Source organism: Pempheris klunzingeri, chromosome 8 (assembly GCF_042242105.1).
Source record: "Pempheris klunzingeri isolate RE-2024b chromosome 8, fPemKlu1.hap1, whole genome shotgun sequence".
In the NCBI taxonomy this organism is placed as follows: domain Eukaryota; kingdom Metazoa; phylum Chordata; class Actinopteri; order Acropomatiformes; family Pempheridae; genus Pempheris; species Pempheris klunzingeri.
In genome coordinates, this window is record NC_092019.1 from 22,793,576 (window position 1) to 22,821,487 (window position 27,912).

The 27,912-nt window shown below is 43.8% G+C and overlaps 1 protein-coding gene across 1 annotated transcript; it reads right to left on the reverse strand.

The window, feature by feature from the left end:
• sv2a (synaptic vesicle glycoprotein 2A) lies at positions 1 to 27,332 on the reverse strand. The gene is made up of 12 exons (XM_070835428.1): positions 26,723 to 27,332; positions 17,234 to 17,414; positions 14,658 to 14,809; positions 13,508 to 13,641; positions 11,876 to 11,965; positions 11,031 to 11,138; positions 10,239 to 10,327; positions 8,720 to 8,884; positions 7,776 to 7,909; positions 1,623 to 1,829; positions 865 to 1,024; positions 1 to 184 (listed from the first exon to the last, which is right to left on the reverse strand). The coding sequence occupies exons 1-12, from the start codon at positions 27,330 to 27,332 to the stop codon at positions 1 to 3; spliced, it is 2,214 nt and encodes a 737-aa protein (XP_070691529.1).
• Positions 27,333 to 27,912: the final 580 nt, after the last annotated feature.

Genomic DNA, 27,912 nt, shown 5'->3' on the forward strand with positions numbered 1-27,912 from the left:
CTATTGCAGCACCTGACCCCGCGTCTCTGGTAGTTTGAGGGCCAGAAAACTGCCGGCCGCCAGCGCCCCCGAGGCGAACAGGATGGGCACGGCCTTGGTGATACCCACGAACGAGGTGAAGATGCTTATGCCCAAGACAGCAGCTAGTTTACAGAGGGCGTTGAGGAAGCCGAATGCTGTGGTTCTGAGAAGAGAGACAGGCAGACAGAGAGAGAGAGCAGAGTCAGGTGATTGTCTGTGGTCTGATCACGTATCAAGAAGGGATAAAAAAAAAAAAAACAACAACCACAGGTGAAAAGCAGTGGAGTAATGAAGCAACAGAAAATGTGTCTTTCACTTTGTATCCAAAATACAGATGTTTTCTTTATGTCACGAACCGTTAAAGTGAGTCTCAGAACTTCATTGTAAAGGCTGTGGGGACCACAAGGTGGAGCTACATCTTCTAAAATCGAGACTCAAAAGCTGCTCTCACACTGAATGGTGAGAAAACACAAGAGCTCCATGTTCTCGCTCTGATTAAATGTTTAAATTACGTTCCGGACAAGTAGTCATAATCTGTTTTAGATTAGGCTGCAATTCATTTAATAAATCAAAGCAGCTTTACATAATCAGCTATATAAGGTGGGACCCAAAAAAAAAACCCTACAAGCACATCCTACCAAAGGCATTACGTGGCAGCAAGACAGCTCAATGCTTTACATCACATGCTCCACCAATGCTTTCACCCCTCAATGTCATCCATCCCTGTAAGCCAGCCAATCATCGCAGGGCAACTCTCTTGGCATCACTTAACACGTCATTCAGCACCACCGACCGTGTCATCGCTGTGTCAAGGAGATTTCAGGGCATGCCTAAACCGCCTACCTCTTATCAGAAGGGTAGAGCTCGACGGTCAGCACATCCAGGGCGTTCCAGGAAGCGATGCTGATTCCCCCAAACAGGCAGAGCAGAGCAATCATGGCTGACTCGCTGTTGCCAAAAGACAGGAAGAAACAGCTGATGCAAGAGATCACACTGGAGCCCGCTGGAGACAAAGGGAGAAGAAGGTGGTGGAAAAGAGTGATGAATGAAGGAAGGAGAGAAATCCCGCATATATTACCATGACTGTCCATACAAAAATGGACTGGGTTCAAGTTGAGTCTGTTAAAGAAGAATCAGGTCTGTTTATCCAGATCCTGCAAACATAGTTGTGGAAGAAAATTTCTCGCTCCTAGATCATGGTACTATCATAGCACGCCAGCATCAGCCTCCACTCTGAAAACTCCAGGTGTCATTCACTTTTTATGCTGGACTCAGATATTTCTAGAGCTGACCTAGTCTCTGTGTCAGAAGAGATCATCACTGGCTTTTGGTTATTAAAAGTTCCTCTAAATCTTGTGTTTCACCAGGAGAATACAAGTATACTGTCCGCCATTAGCTGGGCAACGTCACACTTGAGCTTTATTAATGTGAGGTGACAGTAGCAGCCACTGGCCTATGGGTTTTTAAACCTTATTCTTCAGAGCAATAGCAACTCTAATCTTTTAACACCCAGATGTCCACTGAGGTACAACCTTATCTCCCATTCATCTTGTCCGTCAGTACACACAGCGCTGAGTGATGTAGCCCTGTCCTCGTGTTACCTAGCATCCTCAGCCGTCCGATCTTGTCCATGAGCAGCGCGGAGACGATGTTGCCTGGCAACACGGCCAATGTGCCCAGGAAACTGACGAAGTAAACCATGTAGGCATTGTTCTCATCACTGACGTCGCTGAGCAGGCAGCCCTCCTTGTTGTGCAGGAAAGTGCTGTTGATGAGCTTACAGTTGACCAGTCTGTACTTGAAGAGATCTGGGGTGAGAGGAGGGGGAGGGAGGGGAAGGAGAGAAACGAGACAGAAAGGGAGCAGGTTTGAAGGGGTTGATTTAGTACAGTGAGCTTGTTGGCAGGATGGGGAGAAAAGATGCCGATGCTTCTGATTAATCTGCCTTTTATGTATGCTGTAACTATAATCCCTTTCTGTGAAGGCTTTAAATGTGAAACGCCTGCAGGAAAGTTTGGTTAGCAACAGCGTAACATCATGAGAGCAACAAAGAAGAGTGGATGAAGGAAAGAGGGTAAGTGGGGAGACGCTTACTTTTTTTCAAACTATTGTTTTTATTATTATTATTTTATTATATGCTACAAGGGAGAAAACATGAAGTGACAGCTGTGCGGTTGGAAATGTCTTTAAGGAGGATGTGTGGCATTAACAAACATGTATTGTATAGCACTGAGTAAACCTATAATATTAAATGAAACTCATTACTTATTGTTTTATGATTCCATTTTTTTTATTTAGATTTTTGTTTTTGATTCTAATTATTTTTATTTATTATTTATTATTTCTATGGTCCTGTTCAGTGAGAAACCAGAGCACCTGGAGTAAACTCACGTGAATAAGGGGAGAGTCACTGCCACCAACAACTGAGCTATCTCGGTTGATTCGGAGGAGGTTGACTCGGAGGTTGATGCTCCAGCTCCTGTTTAGGGGAGCTGGAACTATCTTTTCTGGCCTTGGATAGACCAGGGGCGACTCTTGCTCTGGCCTTGGAAAGACCAGCGGCGACTCTTGCTCTGGCCTTGGAAAGAACCGCGGCGACTTTTGCTCTGGCCTTGGAAAGAACCGCGGCGACTTTTGCTCTGGCCTTGGAAAGACCAGCGGCGACTTTCGCTCTGGCCTTGGAAAGACCAGCGGCGACTTTTGCTCTGGCCTTGGAAAGACCAGCGGCGACTCTTGCTCTGGCCTTCGAAAGACCAGCGGCGACTTTTGCTCTGGCCTTCGAAAGACCAGCTGCGACTTTCGCTCTGGCCTTGGAAAGACCAGCGGCGACTTTTGCTCTGGCCTTGGAAAGACCAGCGGCGACAGTTGCTCTGGCCTTGGAAGGACCAGCGGCGACTTTCGCTCTGGCCTTGGAAAGACCAACTGCGACTTTTGCTCTGGCCTTGGAAAGACCAGCTGCGACTTTCGCTCTGGCCTTGGAAAGACCAGCGGCGACTTTTGCTCTGGCCTCGGAAAGACCAGCTGCGACTTTTGCTCTGGCCTTGGAAAGACCAGCGGCGACTCTTGCTCTGGCCTCGGAAAGACCAGTAGTGACTTTTGCTCTGGCCTCGGAAATACCAGCAGTGACTCTTGCTCGGGTCTTGGAAAAACCAGCAGCGACTCTATAAAGAAACTGTATCTGTTTTGCCATGCTGAAAAGAGATGAAATTTTTTTGCGAGCAAAGAAGAAAACTGGTGCTATTTCCTCTATCAGTGATTCCAGAGTAAGCACGAGTTTTGCAAGGAGCCTGATGCCAAACGCTTCAATTGTGTTTGATTCCATTTCGGCCGCGCGGAAAAGCAACACATGTCTTGCGTAAGCAGCGGCAGAAAACACTCTCGCTCCGAGCTTTCTGATAGATGTTGTTATTTCTACTTTGGCCCTGGAACACGAAGCAGCAATGTTTGCTATGGTTCTGGAAAAAGGTGCTGGAGGCTGCGATGCGTGTGGGCGAGGAATCATGCTATATCTCCAGGCTCTCTCCATCTTGGGGACGGAAATATAACAAGACACATCTGGAGAAAAGATCCCAGGATGAGAACGACGCTTGTGGGTCTCAGAGGTGCCGTCCTCCTCTTGTTGTTTTTGACAGTCATTGGTCAGACCGTCCGAGCCTATGCAGGCCCTAGAATTCCTGTTGCTTCCATCCTTCACATTGATCAGTGCTGGTGGGGGTACTTCTCGACGTGCTTTAGAGAACATAGATCTGGCTGGGTTCACCCTGAGCGAACTGAGGCCATTAAATCCCAGTCCAGACCTCATGAGGAGACCTCCAGCTCTATTGACTACCAAAGCTAATGCCATTTAAGTGGATGGTGGGTGGATGATTAGAGAAAACCGGATTTCTTCTGATAATTAAGTGTAGTTGTCAGGTGTAGCGAAACTCTGCACAAATGGTCAAAGATACCTGTGTGATGGAGGTGGTGAGTTCTGCAGGACTGAGCTGTAGCCTACCAGTCAGGCTGCTGTTCAAAGATCAAAGGCATCAAAGAGTTCTGGACGTCCGCTGTGACGTCAGGAGTGTTTTTATTTAAAAACTGGTCGGACTGGTCACGTGTCCAGTCACGCTGTAACTGCGGGGTTATAATAATATAATACATAATAAGTCCGCAGCTCTGTGATCAATGTCCACCTTTAATGATTACCTATATAATTAGATGCATGTGTATCTTGGCTGCATCAGCACCACGGACAGAGCACTGCAGCTGGAATACAGAGAGATCCGTTGCTACGGAACACAGGGTTTCTATGTTCGTATGATTTAAATAACACAGCGAGTTTGGCTAAAAGCCCATAATATGTGTGTTCGATGTGGAGAATGAACGAAAAAACTAACGGGCAAAGCAAAACTAACATGCTGTAAAGTACAGACAGACAGACGGACAGACAGCTTGCACGGACCGGATCGTATCACTACTTTGAGAAGTAAGTTTAATGCGCGGGAGTGGCACTATTTACGCACGCGGATTCAGCTCTGTGTCCGTGCACTGGTTTCAACTTGAACCACGTAATCTTATAGAAGCTGCCGTTTACCTAAAACGCTGGTAGAAAAGTGATGAAAGCTTCCTTTTTTGTCCCTTCCGTGTCTCAACACATTTACAGTGTAATCACATTTACAGCTAAACATGTCTGAATCACCATGGACGCGTGCAATTGTAGCTGCACAATGTATCCTAACGCTTCACCTGGCTGGATCTTTGCTAAAGTGCTGCAAGCATAAAGATTACAAGTTTGATGGGAAAGGTTTCTGCACACTTAGATCTATGCAGTAAACCACTTCACTACACACCTGCGTGTACCCTGATGCCAGAGGCTCCACCTCTTGGGAATTGTAGTTTAGAGTATTAGGTGTGGCACTGTGGCATACAAATGGGAGCCATATTTGCAAAGAATTACAGGGTAGAGCACAATAAGCACAGGAGAAAACCTGAATGCAAAAACAAGAAGCATTTTTTAGTGGTATCATACAATTTCTACAAAAATAAATGGGGCTCTGGGAGGAGTCAGGCACGAGACATCATAAATCACAGATCACACCGGTGTGATCAGTATAGACGAGGTCTCACACAGAACAGAGAGCTATGGGGAACCACCAGGCAGAGGCCAGCATGCACCATGAGCTCCAAATTAAAGAATGAAGGAGTGAATAGACGAATCTTGGATTACAGCATCACACTCATATCAAGATCCTGATTTGGACCTAGATGTTTCATGTATGCTCTGATTAGTGTCAGATGGACTGAAAACTTATATTAAAGTGATTTACTGCATAGATCTGAGTGTGCTTTTGTTAATCAAAATTGCACAATGTATCAAAAGGAGGTTACCTTTTGTTATAGCTATTTGTGATCCAACAGCTTTTTTCTGTCATAAAGAACATAATAATAAGAAAAAGCAAACAACATGGCAGAGCTGGAGATCTGTCTGTCAGGAGGGAGCGGCCACCGACAGGCTTATAAAGCAACTCTAACGGACCTATGAGGTTCCCTGGCTGAGGTGGGAGACACTGTGCACACAGCAGCTGGTGTACTGGGTGCTTCAGGCTCAGCTTTGCACTGTGGAAAGAAACTCACATGACATCTGGGCTTTTGTGTAGCGCGTGGCAGGTGGCAGGTACATTTGTTCATCATACAAATGTAGAGTTTTATTCCATGTCGAGTCAAAGCTTAATATAATCTGGCAAGACTCACTAATGCAGGCAAATAAGAATATACCCAAACACCACCCTCTCCCAAATTAATGACATTATGATAAACTGTGAAGAATAAGCTGCCAAGTCTCTGGCTCAGTACACACAGACTAACATCATGCTCCACCTGTACAGCTCAGCTGCATCCGTCATGTGGTTTGTTCCCATTGCGCCACATTGTGACAACAATGTACACTATAACATCTATCAGACCGCCTAAAGATGTGAACAGGGAGTCCAAATACAGGTTAAGTATTAATAAGCAAACAAGTTTCTAATTCCCATTCTAATGGGGAGCTTCAAGCCGCCAATGACAGCAGCTGTGAGTGATTGTTCTGCGTGTGTTAAGACTGCAAACAACTGACAAAGCGAGCAGACGATCCGGCTGATAGATCTGCTGCATGCCAGTGTTTGTCTGTGTGGACACAGCTGCTCAGTCTGTGGACAGTGTCCCTTTACTGGACCGTACAGAGATACAGTTCTCAGCAGCTTTCTATATGTGGCATCTCTGTGGAGAAAAATCAATCGCACAGTTTGAGATGACTGACTGAAATAATGGAGGACTGGGTCCGGGTTGCTAGGAGACACTGCAGCTCTGCATTTGGTGTAGTGCCAGTCAGTCAGTGGAGTCAGGGGGACGGTAATTGAGCCATTTTTACAGACAGTTGGAGCCAATTTAGCTGCTCTTTTACACTTCAGGAGAAAGAATGGAGGACAATACTGTGTCCACTAAAACTGGGGACACTTAACTATGTGCTTAGTAAGCAGGTGTGATAAGTGAACACTGTCATCAATGAACTCACTGAGTCCCTTGGTAAGATTGGAAACACAAAGGAGGGAAAGTGTTCCAGAGCTTATATTGCAATGGCAATATGCATAAACGTAGTCTTTTCTGAAAATATTTGGATGACCCTCTGTGCACAGGATTCCCTGCAGAGAGCAGACGGACAGCCAGTCAAGTCTTCTGTCTCCCTCTGTTTATTTGCTTACACCTTGTTTCTTTTACTGCACCATACCACTTCCCCACAGCACATCTTCCATGTTTTATGTTCAAGTCGGTGTGTGTTCTGTGTTTCACCTGGCTGCACGACAAGATGTCCCCTGAGGACAATGAAGTTAAAGGAGAACGTTGATCTTATACAGCCATGCAAGCCCACATTCACGCCTCATTTGTTAAATGAAAGCAACATTTCTAGTCGAGACTCATGTTTGAGCTCTAGCGTCGACCCCGCCCCCTTGTACATCAATGGCGAACGCATAGAGAGAGTCCAGTCCTTCAAGTTCCTCGGCGTCCACATCTCCGCAGACCTCTCCTGGACAGCGAACACCACAGCGTTGGTCAAGAAGGCCCAGCAGCGGTTACACTTCCTGAGGGTGCTCAGGAAGGAACATCTGAACACACAGCTGCTGGTGACCTTCTATCGTTCCTCAGTTGAGAGCCTGCTGACCTACGCTGTCTCGGTGTGGTACTCCAGCTGCACTGAGGCCGACAGGCAGACTGCAGAGGGTGGTAAACACGGCGCAGAAGATCATCGGCTGCCCTCTGCCCTCCCTGACTGACATACACAACTCCCGCTGTCTCAGCAGGGCCAGGAACATTGTTAAGGACACCACACCCACCTCTTCGACCTGTTGCCCTCCGGCAGGCGCTACAGGTCCATCCGTTCAAAAACGAATAGACTCAGAGACAGTTTCTTCCCCAAAGCTGTCACCTTTTTAAACTCTGATCTGCACTGACGTTTCTGTACTGATGTCACCTCATTATTGCTTTACTGCATTCCAGCACTGATGCCACTTATTTAATTATTTATTACTGTGTTTTTATAGTGTTGTACTTTTTTTTTTGTGCACTTTAAGGAGCTGCCCTTTTTTTAATCTTTATTGTCATTGTACCCAGTACAATGACAATAAAGGCTTTCTATTCTATTCTATTCTAGTGAGCTGTGCAGTAACACCTTTTTATTAACCATTATATAGTGTCAGTGTGTGTGCGTGTGTGTGTGCGTGTGTGTGTGCGTGTCCTACCTGTGTTGTAGAAGAGTGTGGCGATGAAAGTGCAGTTCTTGAAGAAGGTGTTGCTGGAGGTGATGTCCTCAAAGTAACATTCCTCAAACAGCGAGTCCTCAAACACCATTGATCTCATTCTCAGGTTCATAAACCTGTGAGTTACAACAGACAGCAGTGATGGAACCAAGAAATGAAGAGAATTGAATGTGACACGAGACAAAAGATGCGAAGAGATCGATAAGTCTTTCATCGAAAGGGTTTGAAAGTATTTGGCTGTCAGATATTTTATCATACAGAGGCTCTGAAAGGCCAAGTGAGAAAAAAAATCTGGTGGTCCATTTTCTAAGACTGATGTAAATTGTTTTCTACCCTGTGATCATTAGCTCGGAAAGCCCTGCCTACAGAGCTAAACACCTCCAGCCATTTACCAAACACCACCAGTCCAATTTTAGAACAGAGTATTAGAACAACATTGACTTTTTTTCTGAAAAAAAAAGATCCTGTCACAACCTTTTTTATAGTCTGTTCTTGAATCATGAGCACAGGAGATCAGACTTAAAAAATGTATCACCATTTGGTTTTTCTCTCTTGCCTCTCAGGGCTTCTGTACTATTATAATATCACTGTTTGAAATTTAACAACTCAAATCACAGACAGAGTTCAGGTTGAAAAGCCAAGGTCAAAGGAAGCATCAGTCACAGGCTTGAACAAGCCTGCTGGGCTTCATCCCAGTCCAAGCAATGCTTAGAATAAAACACTTAAAGAAGCCTCGTACATATTTTCATCCGGTTTGTTATCACGCACCACAAAGTATTTACACAGTGTGAAAAAATGTATCCACCAGAGATATTAACAACTAAAAATTGTTGAAATATCCCTGGAACAAAAGGCACCTGACCATCATGGATGAGTCCGCCCACTTTCGACAGGCCAACACTAACGAGGGGATGCAGCTGACTCACTTGTCGTTGAAGTACTCTCCCTGGCGGTGGACCTGGTTTTCCAGGGTGAAGTTGAAGGTGACGTGTTCTACTTTCTCTTTGACAAAAACCTTGGTGCGCGAGGAGTACTCCTGCTTCTGCAGGTACTTGATCATGTCGGGGAACCACACTGTCAGGCCGTAGTAGCTGGGCGAAGGGGGAGGAGGAGGAGGAGGAGGAGGAGAGAGACAGAGGAAGTGAGACTGCTGCTGTCACTGAGAAGACAAACCTAGAGAAAAGGGCCTGCAGAGAAAAGATGATCTATCTATCAAAGAGGCACCTGAGCAGTGTTACTGTGTGCATGAATATTCCAGGGGCACACTGTATTTGTAACTAGGGTTGGACTACTCCCGCAAAGGTAAAGGACTTTTAAAAATGTATTTTGGATATTAATTGCTAATTCTATTTGTGCACATTTGAGCCCATTTACAGCCCATCCTCACCTACTTAACCGCTCTTAGCCTATGCTTAAATTACCTCATTAAGCAGATCATCTGATTATAAAGAACTGAAATACTAGTGGTGACGGTGATGTAACTGCAGATTATACCAGTGAATTAAAAAAAAGACAGTCAGCCCTGCAGACGGAGATCAGTGACAGTGGCGGCGACAGACTTGGTCCCTAAACGCACCTCTTTCATCATGGAAAATCTAGCTGAATAATTTCAGACCTTGTCTGTGTGTGGTAGCATGTGTGTCAGGGTGCGCCACGGGTGGGGAGGGAATTTAGTATTATTGTGCACAGTAAATAATGGCATGTTTTTACTTAAATAGTGTATCAAACTGAAAAGGGTACTGATGGTGGAAAGAAACAAAGTGCAATTACACAAATCCTGTAATTAAAGGAATAATTTGAAACTTTGGGAAACATACTTTTTCGCTATCGGAGAGGCAGAGGGATAAAAAAAGATGGACACCACTCTCACACCTGTCCATTAAATATGAAGCTACAGCCAACTAGCTTAAAAACTGACAGGAGTATTTTTGCAAAGCGGTCTTCCCATTTTTACTTTTTAAAGGATGTGAAAATGTCCTCTCTCGCTGACAGCTCCTAGTTGAATCGTTTGTAGTTCTGCTTCTCTGTTGTTTACTTATTTGAGTCTGACCTACAAACAGAAGTACTCTGGTGTATCAGCAGCAACCTGTAGTATTCCCTCACTGGCTTCATTATTTTTTCGTTCCTTTCATTGCTCTTTCATTTTTTTATTAACAAAACTTGATCAAAGCCGTACGGAGTGAGTTTTGCCCATGTGGAAATCTGAACCTGACGCTGCATTTTGGACAAACGAGCACTTCCTCTGCATTCAGATCGCCCACAGCTGCCTAACAGTACGCTGATAAGCCAACAAACAACGCAACACTGCTGTGATCAACACTAGCCAGCTCTTTTTGGTTGCAGCAAATAAATGGACTCCACTGAGTAACTGGTAGTTTGTACCGTGAGTGTCATTCTCACCCAGAGAAACCTGCAGTAGTACACTGTTCTTTAACCTGATCTTACCTGAAGGACATAGAGAACCACACAGCCATCATCATGTAAGTGGTGCGGCGGTACTCGGGGGAGAAAACAGTCTGGAAATTACTCCACACCTTGGAAACACAGAGAGAAAATAATAAATAGCACAGTCAAATAAAAAGTAAACACACACCAGACATCTCGAGAAAACAAGTCTCTTTTCATAAAGACCATATCCCAGAATCCCTTTCCAGCCGTAGAGATAACAAACTGTGACAGCCAGAGCAGCGCAATCTCAGACAAACACACACAGTCACTAAACACACACCGTCCACACAGACGAGGAGAATTATCACAAAAATAAAGCCGAGTCTTTTCATCTGAGTTCTGGCTGACGCTTGTGTTCCTTAAAAACAGTGTCCTTATAAATTGCATTTTACTTAACACTGACTAAATGTAAAGTATTCGGGCTAAGCTAGATGGAAAGAGTCCAGGCTCTAAGCTTCCTGTTTACCAAACAGATACGAGAAGGCATCGATCCTCTAGAGAAGCAGACTGCAGTCGCTGTAACAACACTGTAAATGTGAATTACCTGCATGGTACGACACATTTCTTGTTTTCTCTTTAGCGAACTCTCGCTTGTTTTCCCATCTATTAAGATGAGGAGTTTTAGAACTGAGATCTGCAGGTTTCATTCAGAAAACCTATTTTATGCAAACACTGACTATATTTACAGACTAGTGATCTGCCCTCATTGTGTCGCCGCATTTCTGTGTTTCATCTCAACACTTAATATTCCTAAATAAGAAACAGCAAACAAACTGCAGGGTTTGTCACCTGATGGAAAAGTGTAGTGAGCTTTATCCTCCATTTCTCGTGCCAGGCGGCACCGTCGCCCAGGTTCACCAGTTCATCCATCTGCTTCACTGTTTTGATGGTGGTCACCTGGAAACAACAGCTCAGTGGTTCAATATTTAGATTGAATTGCTGTTGTTAAATGATCATAGCTTTTTTTCTTTTAAAGCACTTTGCAAACTTGTTTTTTATAAATGTAACTACCATATAATATGTATTAATATCAGTCAAATAATGGGCACAGGGCAATGAAAAATGTGCTTTATACATGTGAGAGACACAAGCTTTGATATAAAACATGAAAAACTAACAATTCATTTTTCATCACAGCTTAATCTGTAAACCTTTGCTTTGAAATATTACAGATGCTCAGTAGAATTAATGTTCTTTCCATATCATTATTCATCCCTATTATTCAAATTAATGTACGAGTCTCAGCAAATGTGATCTGATTCACAACAGCTAACAAATAAGCTCTCCAGTTCAAAGACACCACCCCGGAGACAATAAAAATGATATAATGAGGTACCTGATCAGTCTAATGCCGCACCATTAGCACCATGATATATTAAACATGACCAGTTATTATAATTAAATTTTCTCATTAATGTAGCAAGAAGAGGTCGTAAAGTATATTTGCCACCAAGTTTGATTTCAGTATTAATACTGTAGGGACTGTGTGGCTTGGGGCATTAAGAGACCAGAGTATAAAGAAAATCTGTTTTAACTCATTAATATGCAGATTTATGCAGCACAGAGCTCAAAACCTGCTGCGCCGTGTTAGCTGTGTGCATGCAGACAACAGTGACAGCAAGACTGTGACTTACAGAGAAGACCCTCTCTGGGTAGCCTTTGGCCCTCATGTTGGTGTCGTGGACCTGCTTCAGAATCATCCACGCCTCGTCATGTTTCCCATTCTTAAGGGGGAAAGTGAAACAATAGCAAATGTTCATGTCAGACAGCACTCGTGCTGTAGTACCCTGTAGAAATTAGACCCACAGCAGGGAGGCTGAACGGTTTCAGCAGGCGGTGCTGTAGTTTGTGAGTCCTCTGTTTCTTCTGGTCTGCCTGACTGATGTTTTGATTCAATTTATCAGTTAATCTGTAAATGTGTGAGGCACCAGGATGTCAGTGTGACAAACTTTGACACACATTTGGAGAAATGAATTCCTCAAACGCTACGTCTGTTGAAAATCAACATTCAACAAACCATTTAGGAGAATATTACCAGTTATTATCATTTCTCAGGAAGTCAAAATCAAACTCCTTGACACAGATTTGCCCTATTCTGATAAACAAATTGATTTCATCCAGTACATTTTTGCTTCCCATGCATACTGTGTAGTTTCACTGGTGTGTAAGTGGTGAAAGTGCTTAAAGGTATTCAAAGGCTGTCATTAGTAAGGTCTACAGAGGGTGGTAGGATGACCTTTCTATGTTTTCACAGGCGCAGGCCAGTTGCTTCTGGTCTTTATGCTAAGCTAACTGGCTAGCTGCTGGTGGTAGCTTCATGCTTACAATCCAGACATGACAGCGGTATCAATATTCTCATATAACTCTCAACAAGAAAGTGAGAAAGCAGATTTCCTGCCATGTCTAATGACTGTTGACTGTGACTATTATTAACGTTTTCAGTTCTTATGCACAGATGTGCCAAATTACACTGTAAGACTTAAACCAATGGTCTTTCGATCAAAACCTTGACTAAATTAAACTTGAATACAACATCTTGTGTTCAGAAACGTGCACGGCCCTTTCATATATTAATTAACAGATTCTTTTCATGTCCATTTCCACTGGTTTTTTGTATCACTTCAAGCAGCTGCAACTTCATTTACTTAAACAATTCACTGGTGCCTTCTGATGTCAATCAGTATCAAAAGAAGGGTGGGCGTGCATGTGTGTGTGTGTGTGTGTGTGTGTGTGTGTGTGTGAGACAGCAGGGGTCTTGAAGCAAGATAGACCAAATGAAAAACCATTTGGGAACAAGTGGGTAAAGCACTGCTGAGGTGAGAGTTTCTGTGTTAGATAGCTAAAAGTGGTTTGGCAGCACACAAACACAGCTACTGTAATATGGGGATGGTAATTATTCTGAATGTCACAAATCACACTAGACATCCACACACTGTAGATCCAGACTCCTGCAGGTAAAAACATCCTTAACGTGAACCTTCTCCAACTTGTTCACTGTGGAGTCAAAATAGACTGAATAGGAATAAAGACAGTGCTTTGCTGTCTAGCCTGCTCCAGACAGGACAGCAAGGTACGGCGGGTATATATGCACATATGTATTTATCTATTCACAACATTCTGGAAAAGTGTGTAAGCAGCACTATGTCTGCAGCACAGATTCTTCCACCTAACAAGTGCACAGATGCTTTCTGTTTTTAAGGCTGTTCAAAATGTGTTCAAATAATATTTCCACAAGGTCTGAGCGAGGCGATGGCTGACGGGCTGACCTCCAGGTAGAAGCGGGGGCTCTCAGGCATGGTGGTGAGGGCAGAGATGGCCGCCACAGAGGGGAAGGCACACACCAACACGAAGACGCGCCAGCTGTGGAATTGGTAGGCCGAACCCATTTGGAAACTCCAGCCTGCATGAGGATAAGCAGAGAGAGGAGGTGTCAGAGAAAAGAAGAGCTAAGAGGCAGCTGGGTTGTCTGCACTAGAAGCTCTTTCTATTGACACTGTGATGCTCTGGTTGTGCGTAATTTATTGAACTGCAGTGATTAAAAACTGCATTGCAGTGATTTGTCACATGTGCACCATGTTGGTTGTTTTATTTCTGGTTATTACTATTTTACTTTTGTTTGCAATGGGACTAGCCCATTTTCTTTTCGCTCAGAAATTGCATACCACCGGCACACATCGGAGAGAATTTGGTGTATGTATCAGTAGAGAGGCTGAAACCACTGATCAAATCAGCCCTGGTTATCCTTTGCTTACTAAGATAGCTGCTGGTGACTTAAGTAAACTTTAGTAAAAATTAAGGTAATGCACCTTTTGCAATCCACTCAAAATCCCTGGACTGAGCCACTAATGTGCTTGTTTCATAGTGACAGCAGTGGAAGAAATACTGAGATCTTCTAGTAAAAGTACTGAATCAGTAATTATGCAGAATGGCCCTGATTGAAATTACATCTACTACATATGAGTGTATGAGTATTATGGGAATATTATTATTGATGCATAAACATATTAGCAGTATTTTAATGCCGTCAATGTGAAGCCAATTTAAATACTAAATATAGGATTTAGATGATTGACCTGTAAAATGCATCATATTTTAAAAGTTGATCATATGTTTCGTAAGAAAAAATGTTCATTTGTAAAGTAACAAGTAACTACATCTATAAAATAAAGCTTGTAGGACACAAAGTACAATATTTCCACTTGAAATGTAGTGAGTGGAAGTATAAAGTCTAAAGTACCTTAAAATTGTAATTAAGAAGTGTCTTGGGTAATTTTTAGTTAGTTACTCTCCATAGTTCTAATCATGGCATCTCATCTCCACACTTAGTCTTGAAAAGAAAATGGCTGCCTGGCACTATAACTAAGTGGCGTACAGATTGTCCTACACAATGATTTGCCGACTGTTTGTTTTTCTCACCGTAGTGCGGGATGATGGCCCAGGCCATGGCGGAGGCGTAGATCCCACCGATCATCCAGAACATGCAGAGCCAGCTCAGATGCTCTCCTCGCTTCTCCTGAGCCAGGAACTCGGAGTAATAGGAGAACACAATCGGGATGGAGCCGCCAATTCTGTGGAGCAAAGAGGGACGTAGGAATGAGACCGGGAAAGTAATTAAAAGAAAAGCAAGAGAAGAGATCCACATGGACGCGGCGAGTGAGAAATGAGAGAGGAGAAAGAAGAAAGAGGAAAAACAAAAGAAAGACAGATGACAATGATGAGTAGTCAGTACTTAAAAAAGGTAGCAAAAAGAAAAAGAAAAGAAAATAGGTAATGTTGTGAAAAAGAAAAATAGTGGAAATAAAAAAAATGTATTACTAATGGAGGGAGGAGTGCAGGAAAGAAAACACACTGGTGGACGGACAGAGAGGGTTTTAAGTAAGCAGGAGAAGGAATGAGGTATGAGAGACAGCTGAGCAGCCTTGTAGTGCACTGGGAATGAAGATTAAAGTCTTAAAAGCCACTAATAACGGCCCAGCTGACTGAAATCGATAGCTCCATCTTTATGGCCTCTGTACCTGTTCCATCACAGCAGTTTACAGCCCGATGGGAACTGATGCGTAGGTGCCAGATGTGCCCGGCCTGCCAGATCTGCTCAGGGTCCTGCATTTACAGGTGACGGTGCACATTTTGACATTATGATTGGCTGTAAGTCAGAAAGTGTGCAGATGCCATACATGATGAGTCTGTGTTCAGTTCTGTGCTGTCTTTCTCAAGTCTGGGACTAACATTTCTGCAAACAAACACCAATGGCTCGGTGGAGACATTCTCTATCATTATCTCAGTGACACTAAATGCACAAAAATCTTGAAATCTGATAAATGACAACATAATATCATGTAATGCTGTAACACATTGTGAGAATCAGTCATATTTTCACAGTCAAACTGATAAATTCTGCATAAGAAGAGGCATCCAACTCCAAACAAACAAACAGAACTCATGACACCAATCTTAATTGGTAATTTAAGTGCTGTAAAGTTAAATTGAAGTTATTACATTAAATTATTCTCTTTCTAGACAATCAAAATTTGGCCATTTTAATGGACGTCAGGGGCACGACCACACAGCATCTGTACACTTTCTAATGTACAGCCAATCATATGTCATAATGTATCATGTAATCTACAAATGCAGGACCAGGATCAGATTCAATAAATGACTCAATTTGGAAAAGTTTCAAGTTCACCACAGTCAAACAAAATAATCCAACTGCACGCAGTAGCTAAATGAGTGACATGATTAGGTTTTTACTAACATCTGACTGGTTGTATTGACCAGACTGACAGCCGTGCTAGCGGCTCTGCAGAGCAGTACTTAAACCCACCAGTGATAAACATTTTAGTTTAGCGTGTTAGCATGCTAACATTAGCCAATTAGCCCAAAACACAAAGTTCAGCTGAGGATGATGGGAATGTTTTGGCTCTGCAGATATTTGGTTCATGTATCAAATTTCATTATCAGGACATTTGAGTCTGAACCAAAAACGCCGACCTGCTGGAGGCACGAGAGGAAAAGTCTGGCTCACCAAAGTCATTAGTGTAGAATACTTTGTCTAGGAACCATGAATGTTTGTACTAAGCTTTGTGCCAATCCATGTGGTAGAAGTCAAGAAATCCCACTGGAGAATTGAAACCTGTTGGTGGTGCTAAATAAAACCATTCAAAACCAAACCACAAACTTCGCGGTGCCAGGGCATCACTAAGGCCATCGGGGTTCATCCTCTGGGGCCCAGAAATGTCACTACTAAAAGCAATGGCAATCCTTTTGATATTCATTGACATATTTCAGTCTGAACTACAATGATGTAGTGACTGACGGCATCATTCCTGTAGCGACGCCAAACACAGCGACTTTAACTTAAAAATACATATTGCATTTTGTTCCCGCTTTGTTTTTGGCGATGTCTTTTTGTAACTGTGTTTTTAACTGACTAAACCTAGACAACATGATATCACGTGGAAATATTTCTAGTGTAGCTAAAACTAGATAAGCTTACCTACTGTATCTAAACAATCCTATACCTGGTGAAGGTCACGTTTTACACTCAGACCCTGTGAACGACCAGAGCAAGGGCCGCCATTTTGCTGACATTTTGCCATAGCCCCAGCATTCAGAAGCATAGGCACAAATAGCCTGAAGACACCAAAAAGCCAGGAAGCCATAAATTATTGATGTTACATACACGTGGCAGTGGCTACGTGTATTTGCCTTTACACCCAGTTTCAATCAAAACCAATTCGTTGAGGCTCACTGTGTGGAGGTTGTTGACTTAAGTGAATGAAATTACTTCCTTAAGTGGAAGAAGACAAAACGGTTTGAAGGAAACAGGAACATTCCAGCTGCAGTAAACAACGCAGTATTCCTATCTGTCCCCTGAGACGTGGCATTGCTCTGCATGTCAACTGATGTACCACAGCGGTCGTGACTGTGTCATTTCCAGCCCGGGCTGCTGTGACTGTGTGTGACTGTGTGTGACTCATCCGCCTCCTTACCCGACTCCAGAGGCCAGGCGGCAGAAGAGGAAGGAGACGTAGCCCTGGACAAAGGACGAGAAGAAGGCAAACACGCTGTTGATGGAGAGGGAGATGAGGAGGGTCTGCCGTCGGCCAATCCGATCAGCCAGGCCGCCCCACACGAAGGCCCCGACCATCATCCCCAGGTACACGATCAGACCTGACGGAGGAAGGGGGGAGTAAAGCCATGGGAGAGAGAAAGAGGAGTTGGTATTTAAGAAGAAGGAGAGGAGACGAGAGCAGTGGCGGAAGAATGTGATGGGAAGAGATAATGAGGGAGGGAAGAGAGACAGAGGGCAAGATAATGAGGCTTTATTCATCAGTAAACTCATTGATATTACTCCCAGCCCTCACTCTCATTAGATTTCCAATGTGCAGAAAATTAGCTCATTTGGCAGCCTTATTGGACGACTAAAGTATTTTGCATAAAGCATGAACCAGAGAGAAAGAAGCATAATCATCTGAACCATACACTACTACAGCAGAGGGGTTATTAAGATTACAATCATAATAACCTTTTATATAAAGGGATTCACATAAAAAACACAGAATTAAATTGGACTGTACAAAAAAAAAGACGTTCAGTCTAATGATCCACAGCATATACAAGAAACAGAACCTAATGGAAAATTAATTTTTTAGTGGAGAAAGTCACTGACACAGAAACGTGGATTTAAACAGGGAGGTGGTTTCAGGGTTTGTGGCTCCTCACAGCAAAAGCTCAGTCTTGGTTGTAAGTTGCGGCCGGAGGAATGCTAATATGATTCTGTTGTAAATTGCAGTGAGGGAACATGGGGGTGAAAAACCTCCCAAATGTACGCGATATTCTGACCAAGGAGTGGTTTAAAAGTAGTCATTTTAAAATCTGTTTCTAAAAATGAACTGAAAGACAATGCAGTGAAGTTGAAGTATTGGTTATGTGATTGCTTTTATTTCTTCTAGTTATGCTTTGGCTGCAGCATTTTAAATGATTTGAAGACATGTAAGTGATGAATTTACAAAAAGGTGAGAGCATGAATAAGTTAACCAGTCTCCAGTTCGGAGAATAAATAAAAATGCAGTAGACAACTGGACTAGTGAATCAACATGATGATCAAAAGTGTGGCTGGAGTCAAACCTAACTCCTGACATTTTGCATGTTCTGTGTGCAGCACTTTTCAACATTACGCTTATTCACTTTCTTGCTGATAATTAGATTAGAGGATTGCTAAAACTCACACGTTACCAGAACCAGACACATCTTTTTGCCTCCAGGGTCATCTCAGCTGACACATACACTGACTGAATATGATGGAAAAGGCTGTTACCTTCTCTCCTACATCAGAAACTCATTCCCAGGGAGCAGGAAGGCTGATAACAGAAACTAACAGCACTGCTGTAGATCCTGTTGTGATTTGAGGTGCTAATGTGACTCACATCCCATGCACTTATCCCAGCCAGCATCTCTCTGTCTGTGTGTGTGTCTGTCTGTCTTGTTTTCTCCCTCCTCTGCGGCACTGAGGATGCTCCCACACACACACACACACACACACACACACACACACCAGTTGCTCGCTTTCAATTGCTGCCTTATTGACATCCTGTCAACAGTCTTCACACTACCCAAGTCTGCAGTGACACAAATTATTGGTGAGATCACTGTGAATAAATCAGGAGGAAAGGGCCAGTGTACGGTGCCTGGTCTTGACATCTGTGTTTAAATCTCACTCTCAGTTTTCTGTAGATAAAAAGCTATGAATATAATACCTGTGCTATATTCTTTTCACTAAATGGGCAAATTAAACCCAGTTTGTCAGGCACGAGGTTATGTGTCTCCACTGCACCCTAAAGCTTCCTCAAATACTAATTATAATGTCAAGACTACAAGGCAATGCAGTTGATTTTAGATCAATGTAACAGCACAATGTGCCAATAAGACATTGCTACCTCATTATCATAGGCAAACAAATGGGTGATCAATTGACAAAACAGTTTCAACTCAAGGTCCACTTGTGCTAGAGCTTTCAACCATATTGTAATTGAGAAGGGAGTATTTTCTCAACGTCAACTGTTGTTTTCAGGGTCTACAATTAACTGTTAAGCTTAACCTTAAAGCCAACGTGGATAAGAAGTCCTGAAAGTGTCCAGAGAAATGAGTTTGAATATCAGCTCCATTACAATGATGTAAAATCATCACTCAAATTCCAGTGTTGTTTAACTGTCTACATTTACGGCAAGACTGACATCCCAAGAAGACCAAGCCCTGTAGCAGCTGTAGTAATTATGACAAGAGCAATGGAGGAAACGTAGTAAACCATGTGGTTGTTACTGTAACCATGACGACGGAGATCCACTAACCATGATCTTCCCCTAAACCTGACCCAACCTTAACCATGCTGTTGTCAGATCATATACCTGGTGATGTCCTGCTGATAGGGGCGGATCAGAAAACACAGAGAGACATGCCTAATTAATAATGTTAATTTAATTTGAAGGACTACTAGGGTATGGTTAAGGTTCGGGTAAGATCAGAGTCATGGCAAATAAACTCAGATTAAGGTGTGGCTAGGAAACTAAAACACTATCTTAAGGTTAGGGTTAGAGTGTGGGAAGGATTGTGATCAATAAGAAGACAAACGTTTGTGTCTGTGACAGAAGTGAGACCACACACCCATCCACCACACCAAGGAAGTAGTTTGTCCCTCATGTGGAAAGCAGAAATTAAGGGTGTGGAGCCTTAATTTCTGCTTTCCACATGAGGGACAAACTAGTTCCTGCATTAGCACTGGACGTAAACCATGAGGTAAGGAATCATTCAATGTGGAAGTCATTGCTTGGATACTGGGCGGGATGAGGACTCTGTGGTACGGTCAAAAGCCCTGGTACAAGTGAATAAGTGGCTCTTTAATTCGAATAGTTTCATCAACAACTGATGACTCAATTTTTAGTTTAATCTTTAAGCGATAAAAATTTGTGTGCAGGTTAGAAGCTGATCATTTGATTTTCCAAGGAGAGGGCACAGTGGAAGCAGATAATTGTACTTATCTTTACTTCCCTTCGTTCACATGTACACAGGAGGAATTGGTTGTTGTACGGTGTACGGGAATATGGCTCATTTTGGACTTTGCACAGCACATTCTGTTGTAGCGACCAGCTCGTAGTGCACTGCTCCTTATCACAAGGCACCAACAACCACTGATCTGCTGCATCAGCTCAGATAATCCATCACAGTCTAACAAGCCAATTGCTTGGATGATAAAAAAGACCTTTAAAGGTGTTGATAAAAGTGTGTGTTTCTGTGTGTGTGTGTGTGTGAATCATTCCCTTATTTCCTTTTGTCTGTCTGTCTGTCTGTCTGCCTGTCTGTCTGTCTGACTGCTGACTTGGGGAATAAGGTGACTTTCACTCCCTTGTGTGATTGATTGCAGGGGTTTTTTTGTGTGCACATGTTGGACGTTTCCATGATCCCTGGTGTGTGTGTGTGTGTGTGTGTATCATAGAGAGTGTCCCAGGTCTGCATGTCTCTACTCCTGTTCATGTTCTCAATGTACTGTAAGTGTCTACTTTGTGCATGGGTGATTTATGTGTGCGTGTGCATGTGCGTGTGTGTGTGTGTGTGTGTGTGTGTGTGCATGTGCGTGTGTGTGTGTGTGTGTGTGTGTGTGTGTGTGTGCCTGTATCTGTATGTGTTTCACCCCAGCAGGGCAGACAGACAGCTGTGAGACACCTCTCCTGACAATACAGCTCAAAGTGGCAAAACTGAGCCAATGATGATGGCTGGGCTCAATAGCTGTCGCCGCAATGCAGCAGCATCGAGGGAGAAGAACAGAGGGACAGACAGGCAGACAGACAGACAACCGCAGCGACCAGGATGGGTCATAGTCTACAATAAACATCTCTTCTCAAGCCTCCCTATGAGCTGCACTCTGGGAATCTGACTTCTGAGGGGACGTGTCACCCCTTTGAGCACTCGCTGGATCTGGGCCAGTATATCTCCCTCCCTATCCTCGCCTGTCATCACATTGTCTACAAATGAAGATAAAGTGTGCCCCAATTCATCTGATTTATCTGAGGGGCAAAGTAATTGATTAGGAGTCTGAGTTTGACTGAAAGCCAGATTTCTGAAAGGCAAAGCAGAGGGTGACTTTGCAATTTGACCACTAATCAGCAACTAGCACAATCAGAGAGAGATTAAGTGATGGAAGGAGTGGGAGTTTTTTCTTTCTTTTTTTTTTCTAACAACAGAACTTTTCACAGCTTATCTCAGATGAAAAGGAACAAGAAGAGTACAGATGTCCAACACAGGCACCTTATGGACTCTCTTTAGATCCTATTTGTACCTAATGTTCCACCACAAAGGACAAAACAGGTTCTGATCTTACTTAAGGCCACTCTAATAGATGTTTTTATATTAACAGAGGAACAAACTCGTGGGAAGCTGGTGAGGGATCCCTGTTTTATCTGACCACTCTGGTGTGAAGATGCACTGCAAACTGTAAATCTGGGAGGAAAAGGGGGTAAAATACCAAATGTGACTTTTGGTATGGTAACGGTATGAACTTGTACTTTCACAGCCATGCCAAAACTGACTTGCAAGAAAGGTTACCTACATTTGTATACTCTGCCCTGGCTACAACCCTTTGTACTCAAAAATACTGTGCTTCTATTTTGGGAGTGTAGAGGCAGCACTTGCTTTTGCCTGTTTGCAGTGTTCTGACAGCAACAAGGAGATTCAAAGGCCATAATAAGGCTCGAGGGTGACACATGCTCTGCTCTCATCAGTTTTTGCATTTCAAACCATCCAGCAGTTGTAAGCTGCCAACCACTGATTCATCTGACAATTTCAAGACAGTCTCACAACTTAAATTATGAATTTTGCCCAGATAAATAGTAGTAGTAGTAGTAGTTTGGAGTTAATTTTATTTTTATTCTATTTTTACTCTGATATGGGAGCTTTTATCGTTCTTCTGTATCTACATTGTTTCATATTTATTTACTGGTCAACAATTACTTCTTGTCCCTTCTATCCTTTAATAATTGATATGCAATATTATGAGATACTGTAAAATATCTATTTTTTTCACATAGAGCTGAAACAAAATGAGAATTGTTCAGAAAGAGAGGGATGAGAGAGGAGAGAGAGGAGCGAAAGGACGAGATAGAGGAGAAGCAGGAGTCTTCCGACAGCTGAGCACCTCGGCACTCTGGAGAGGAAGTGGGGGGAAGGGACGATGGAGAGCAAGGAAGAGAATGAGCGAAAAAAAAAAAGAAAAGAAAGAAGGAGAAAGAGGAGGGGAGGATGGTGGCTAGTCTGAGCGGTGACAGAGCTCCCAAAGGCTCCAGGGCAGCGTGTGTGCGTGTGCTGCATGTGTGCGGACGGACATGGAAAGAAAAAGCGTGTGCCGCTGCAGGGCTGTGTGTCTCTGTACATGGGTGAGGGAGGGGGCAGGGCAGGGGGCCACTATTAATAGCCGGTTTTCCCTTTCTGCCAGAGCGCACAGGGCTTTTTGAATGAGCCGAGGGCTGAGGCTCTTCAGCACCGGAGGAGGATGCAGTCCCTCATCAGATGACTTGGCCAGTCGGCCATCACACTGCCTACTGCAAACTGAAAGCAGAAAACGTAAATGATACAAGTGTTTCACAGCAGCAGTCTCACCCTGTGACGGTGAGAGCTGTGATGGGAATGTAGGTTTTCACGCCAAACAAATGCTGCATGATTAACACGCCTTCAAAGGGTGGAAATGACTTACGGAATACGCTGTTACTTGCATACATAACCTCTAGCTCTGAAGAGCACCTTGAATACAGCTTCAATGGTGGCGCAAACACTCACTTTACCGTTTGTGCTAATATGAACCGAGGGAAAAGGAAAGAAAATCTCTGTCAGTTATTCTGGATACCTAAATATCTAAAATGCAAATTAAATGAAAAGCAAAATGTGCTGTTGATCTTTTTCTTTATTTCCTTCTTTGATTTTTTTTCTGACAGAAGTCAAAATTATTACAGTATTCATTTAAAAATCCAGATCAAACGTTCTGGGGAAATAAAGGAAATACATACTTATAACAGGGCCCCTTCAGGCACAGTTTGACAGTTCTATCAAAACATTATTGCCAAGAGAGGGAAAAAACAATGAAACCATCTGTCGTGTGATAGCTTGCATATTTCTTTTCAGACGTTAGCTGAATATTAATATCTGAGTTTGATTTCTCATTCATTGCTACAAAACAACTAATTATATGTGGAAGGCTGCAGCATCCAACCTGCTCTGTCTACAGTTTCCAAAGGCCAAGGAGACATTATGATGCGCAAAGGTTCCTGTTAGCTTCAGGTGCAGCTTTGCTATAAGAAACGGGCTATTTGAGCACAATGTCCAACGTAAAAATGGTTGGCTGCAATCTCCAAAACAATATCGAGCAGAAGCGTGGCTGCACATTGTCCCCCCTGTCCACAAAATTGTCACAGCAGGCAGAGAACACTGAAGGCTCAACAGTGTGAAATATACTCAGCACTGAAAGTACTCGCTTATCCAGCACTTTTCGAGAAATCTCCTTCCAGTGGCAGAGCTGCTGTATGTAACAAACCCCAGATTCTCCCATTATAGCAACAAAGCTGCAGATGCAACCTATGCAGCTTCTCACCAAGGGCAAGTCAATGACAACCACTCTGTGCCTCTCTGCTGCCTGTGAAAGGGTCTCCCTCTTGATCAGTGCTCAAAAAATGCTGTTCCACAGGCATTCTCTGCTGTCATCTGAGAGCTTCACTCTGGTTTTCTGCATTATTTTCCTTCATTTGACCTTCTGTGGAAACCTTCTGGAAACATGCTCTGAATATAGATAGGGTTTACAAAAAATGGCATGATAAAAACAATTTAACAAGTACACAATTCCTGTCTATATGTTTCTATAATTCCTCTCTCCGGGTACATCTGAATTCTGCTGTAAGGACGTTAATATTCTGCAAGCGATTACCGCTCACTCATTTGCATACGCTCACTGTCACACATACAGTACAGACACGCACACACAACACACGATTCTACCACTGTGCGCCAAGTTAAAGTGGCCGACACTAGAGAGAGAAGCTCTTTTTGTGTTGAGAAGGAGAGTGCAGGGTAGGAGGTGGGGGGGGGGGGGGGGGGGGGCAGGACATTAGGAATCATGGGATGCAAAGAGGCTCGAGCAAAGGCGGCTCTCCAGCATGAGTCAGGAGTGTTGCGTAACGGGGAGAGGGGAGGGAATTGGAGCCGATCGTGTCTCCCTACTGGCTCCCCCCTGGCATGACACAAACCCAGCCAGAGAGGGAGGGGGGGCAATGTATTATTTTTTTTACTAACACTGTTCTCTCTGGCAGCTGCTGTGACCAGTTACATTTAAATTCTTTATTTTGAAAAGTAACATAAGCTCATACAAAATTGAAAAATTGGATTTATCTGGGCTTTTTCATTTAAAACAGTTGACGGCACTGTTTGAGTGGTGACAGTGACCCAAGACAGTAAAGCTGCAGGCCTGAGAATAAAAACAATGAGGTGAAAATGCTAAGATGCTAATGCTAAAGGAGGTGAACTTCAGAGTCAGGCGATAATTCTTTGCAGGTTACTTTACCATGTGTGAACATGTTTATCTCACAGTCATCTGATCCATTGTCATTACCAGAATAACCACTAACCATAACCACTCCTGACGCACATACGCATGGAGCCGACAGAAGATTCACTCACACGCAGGCTGCTCACTGCGGATGTCGGCACTGCAATCCCTGTCAATACCTTGTCCTGTGCATGGGCCACTGGGAAAATCACATAGCCCAGTAACCAATTAAAAGGCATGGATGCTCGCCAAATGTAGCTGTGTGTGCATGTGTGTGTGTGTATGCCTGCTTTCCCATATATAACACAGAGAACACGGCATGTTATTGCTACACAGTAACAGCAGTGTAGCATAACAGTGTTTTACACTGGAAACCTTCTAACAATCAGAGTGGAAAATAATAAATAATGCCCTCATGAACACGGCACATAACCTTTGATGCAGTGCTGCAGCTAGAAAAACACGCTGTACTGCAGCAAACGCGTCTTTGTCAAAGCTTAAACGGAAATCTAAATCCAAACTTCTTGTTCTGTGACTGCAAACTGTAACCTTTTGAAAAAAAGAATCAATTAGAATTAATTTGGCGGAGAATGACAATATATTTGGGGTTGCACAGAGGTCACTGTTAGCAATAATATTACTCAACAACATCCTTCCAGCTAGAGCTGGAGCAGAATCCATGATGTTCATTTTTAAACAGCGCAGACATTCAATACACAGGCATCCCCATCTGCAGGGAGGCAATACTCATCGACGTGGCAGCAGTTCAGTCGAACCCTGTGAGTCCACTGGAGGTTATGTAATCAGAGCTCATCGAATTCGTCAAAATGAATAAATGCAACTGAGCATCTGAGTCCATGTTGAGACACTGTAACGTCTACGTCACCAATAGTTGCATTCGATCAGCTCAACAGAACTTTAGCTGGAATTCTTCTTTTTTTAATCTACTTTGAAGTTTATTTTGAAGTTTGGATTATAATGTGGATTCAGCAGCATTTTTTGATCCAGCTAAACTAAAAGAGTACCTGAGTCCATCTGAGTTAGCAGGGGTTCAAAATAATCAAATATCAAACCAAGGTCAAATAGTGTTTACAGCTAATGTTATCAGTGTGTTAGTTCTGTTAGTTCTGTGTTGTTTATGTTCAGCACATCAGGACATTTCTCAGTGTGGTGTCTCTATTTCATCTACTGGAGTGACACAGACTAAATATCTCTGTCTGTATCTGTGCCCAAGATTCTTAATGTGCATTTGAATCTGTCTGGGCCTTGTTAACAGTGTCCCCGCTTGGGCAGCCATTGACAGCTAACGAGGCAGCTCTGATTGGATATTGACCCTAAGGAGGAAATGAAGGTGTTTGTCCACTTCACAGCATACAGAAACACAGACACAGCGACAGACACGCAGCATATACAGTGAGGGGGCTATGGCCACGATCACCGTCACACCCACACACCCACACAAGCGCACAGAAAACAGCTGAACTGAAGCGGAGAACGCTGCGTTTCGATTGGCTGAGAGTTCGATTTAAAATTCTACTGCTGTTCAGAAGCTGCACGGACAGTTGAATCTTAAATAGCTGCAGTTCCTCTGCCAACAAGGCTGTAGAAAAGCAATTACTGGGGGATAAACTGCAAAGGTAACAGCTATGATAAGACCAGCTGTGAGGTGGAGACACAGACTCCCAAAGGAGGCGCTGAGATGAAAGTAAAGAGAGGAGGAGCACGGAGGACAGTAGATGAGTTGAAAGGAAACTGTTGCTCAGTGGCCAGAAACATACGACTGTGTTGGTGCTGCAGAGTGTGCTGTCCCTCCTCCCAAGTGTTTCACAAATGCTTTTATAGGAGTATTTCTTTTTTTACGCTACTTGGAAGCAAAAGACTAGATATCTGGAAGTCTTACCCAGCATGCCTTTGTTGGGCTCAGATAGACACATGTCCTTCTCTGCACTGGGCAGCACGAAGCCGACGACAAAGATCTCCACGCCATCGGCCATCAACGCCAGCCCCAGGACAAAGTAGAGCGTCCACTGGAACTTCCCGTGGCCACACTCCTGCAGGATGGTCTCGTACTGCTGGGCCAACTCCTCCTGGTCTTTCCTCCTCTCACCCTCGTAGGCCGACAGATCCCTGAACTGCTGCGCCTGGGCGGCCGTCACCCCATCTATGCTGCCGGCCTTGCCTGAGTCGGCCCTCGGGATGCCCTGGTACTCGCCTTCATAGATCTCATCATCCTCGTCGTGTCCTTCGGTGGAGTCGCTGTGACCTTCATCGTCATTGGCCCGGCTGTCATTGCGGTAGTATCCGCCGTCGTTGCTTGGCACACCAGCGTAGTCCTCATCGTCATCTTCCTCCTCAAAGCGTTTATAGGAGCGCTTCGTGTACTCGTCGGTCATTTTGTCCATGCCGCGCCCCACCTTCTTACCCACCTGTTTCTTAGCCACTTTGGCAATGTCCTTGGCGCCGCGGACAAAGTCTGAGCGGCCGTCTCTGTAACGCCCATCGTCGTCCATCTTGGATGTGGAGGTGGTGGTCTGTTACTGCTAGGAATGGGAGGTCTCAGGAGTGGCCCAAGCACATGAGTGTGCACTGGGGATTTGTGTTAGCTGATGAATTCAGCACCTCCCTGCTCCACTGCACTGCTGCTGTTGGACAGATACCAGCTCCTGTGGAGAAACAAAGACAAGGGTTTCCGTTAGCATGATTCATCACGCTGGCAGTGCAGTGCATCTGACGAAGAAACATCCATTATAAGCACATTTTTCAACAATCTAGATCAGAGCCAATTTATGCTGAAACACAAAGGACCATTGGCATTCACATTTGGAGGACACATTATCTGGCTCAGCACTAATGGTTGAAAAAGAAAAGGACATGACAGCTTTAAGCTGCTGACTGAGTGTCAGAGCTCGGTGGCCTATATTGACTGAACGGTTGCCTCATAGGTCTCTCCTCAGCCCAGCAAGAATCACAGTGTGGCATTTACAGCGGCACACCACAGAGCTAACATATCGGGTCATGCTGTGACACAGACATCTGTAATCAACAAGCATGGCTGCAGTGTGGTGCGGTATAGGTTAATATATGTAGAGA

Bases quoted from the DNA above. Each gene is read 5' to 3' on its own strand.
- sv2a (XM_070835428.1), bottom strand. From the start codon at position 27,332: ATGGACGACGATGGGCGTTACAGAGACGGCCGCTCAGACTTTGTCCGC. The intron at 14,810-17,233 runs GTAAGGAGGCGG...TTTGCTCCACAG, and splicing joins CGCCTGGCCTCTGGAGTCGG to AATTGGCGGCTCCATCCCGA. The intron at 11,966-13,507 runs GTCAGCCCGTCA...TTCCCCCTTAAG, and splicing joins GCCCCCGCTTCTACCTGGAG to AATGGGAAACATGACGAGGC.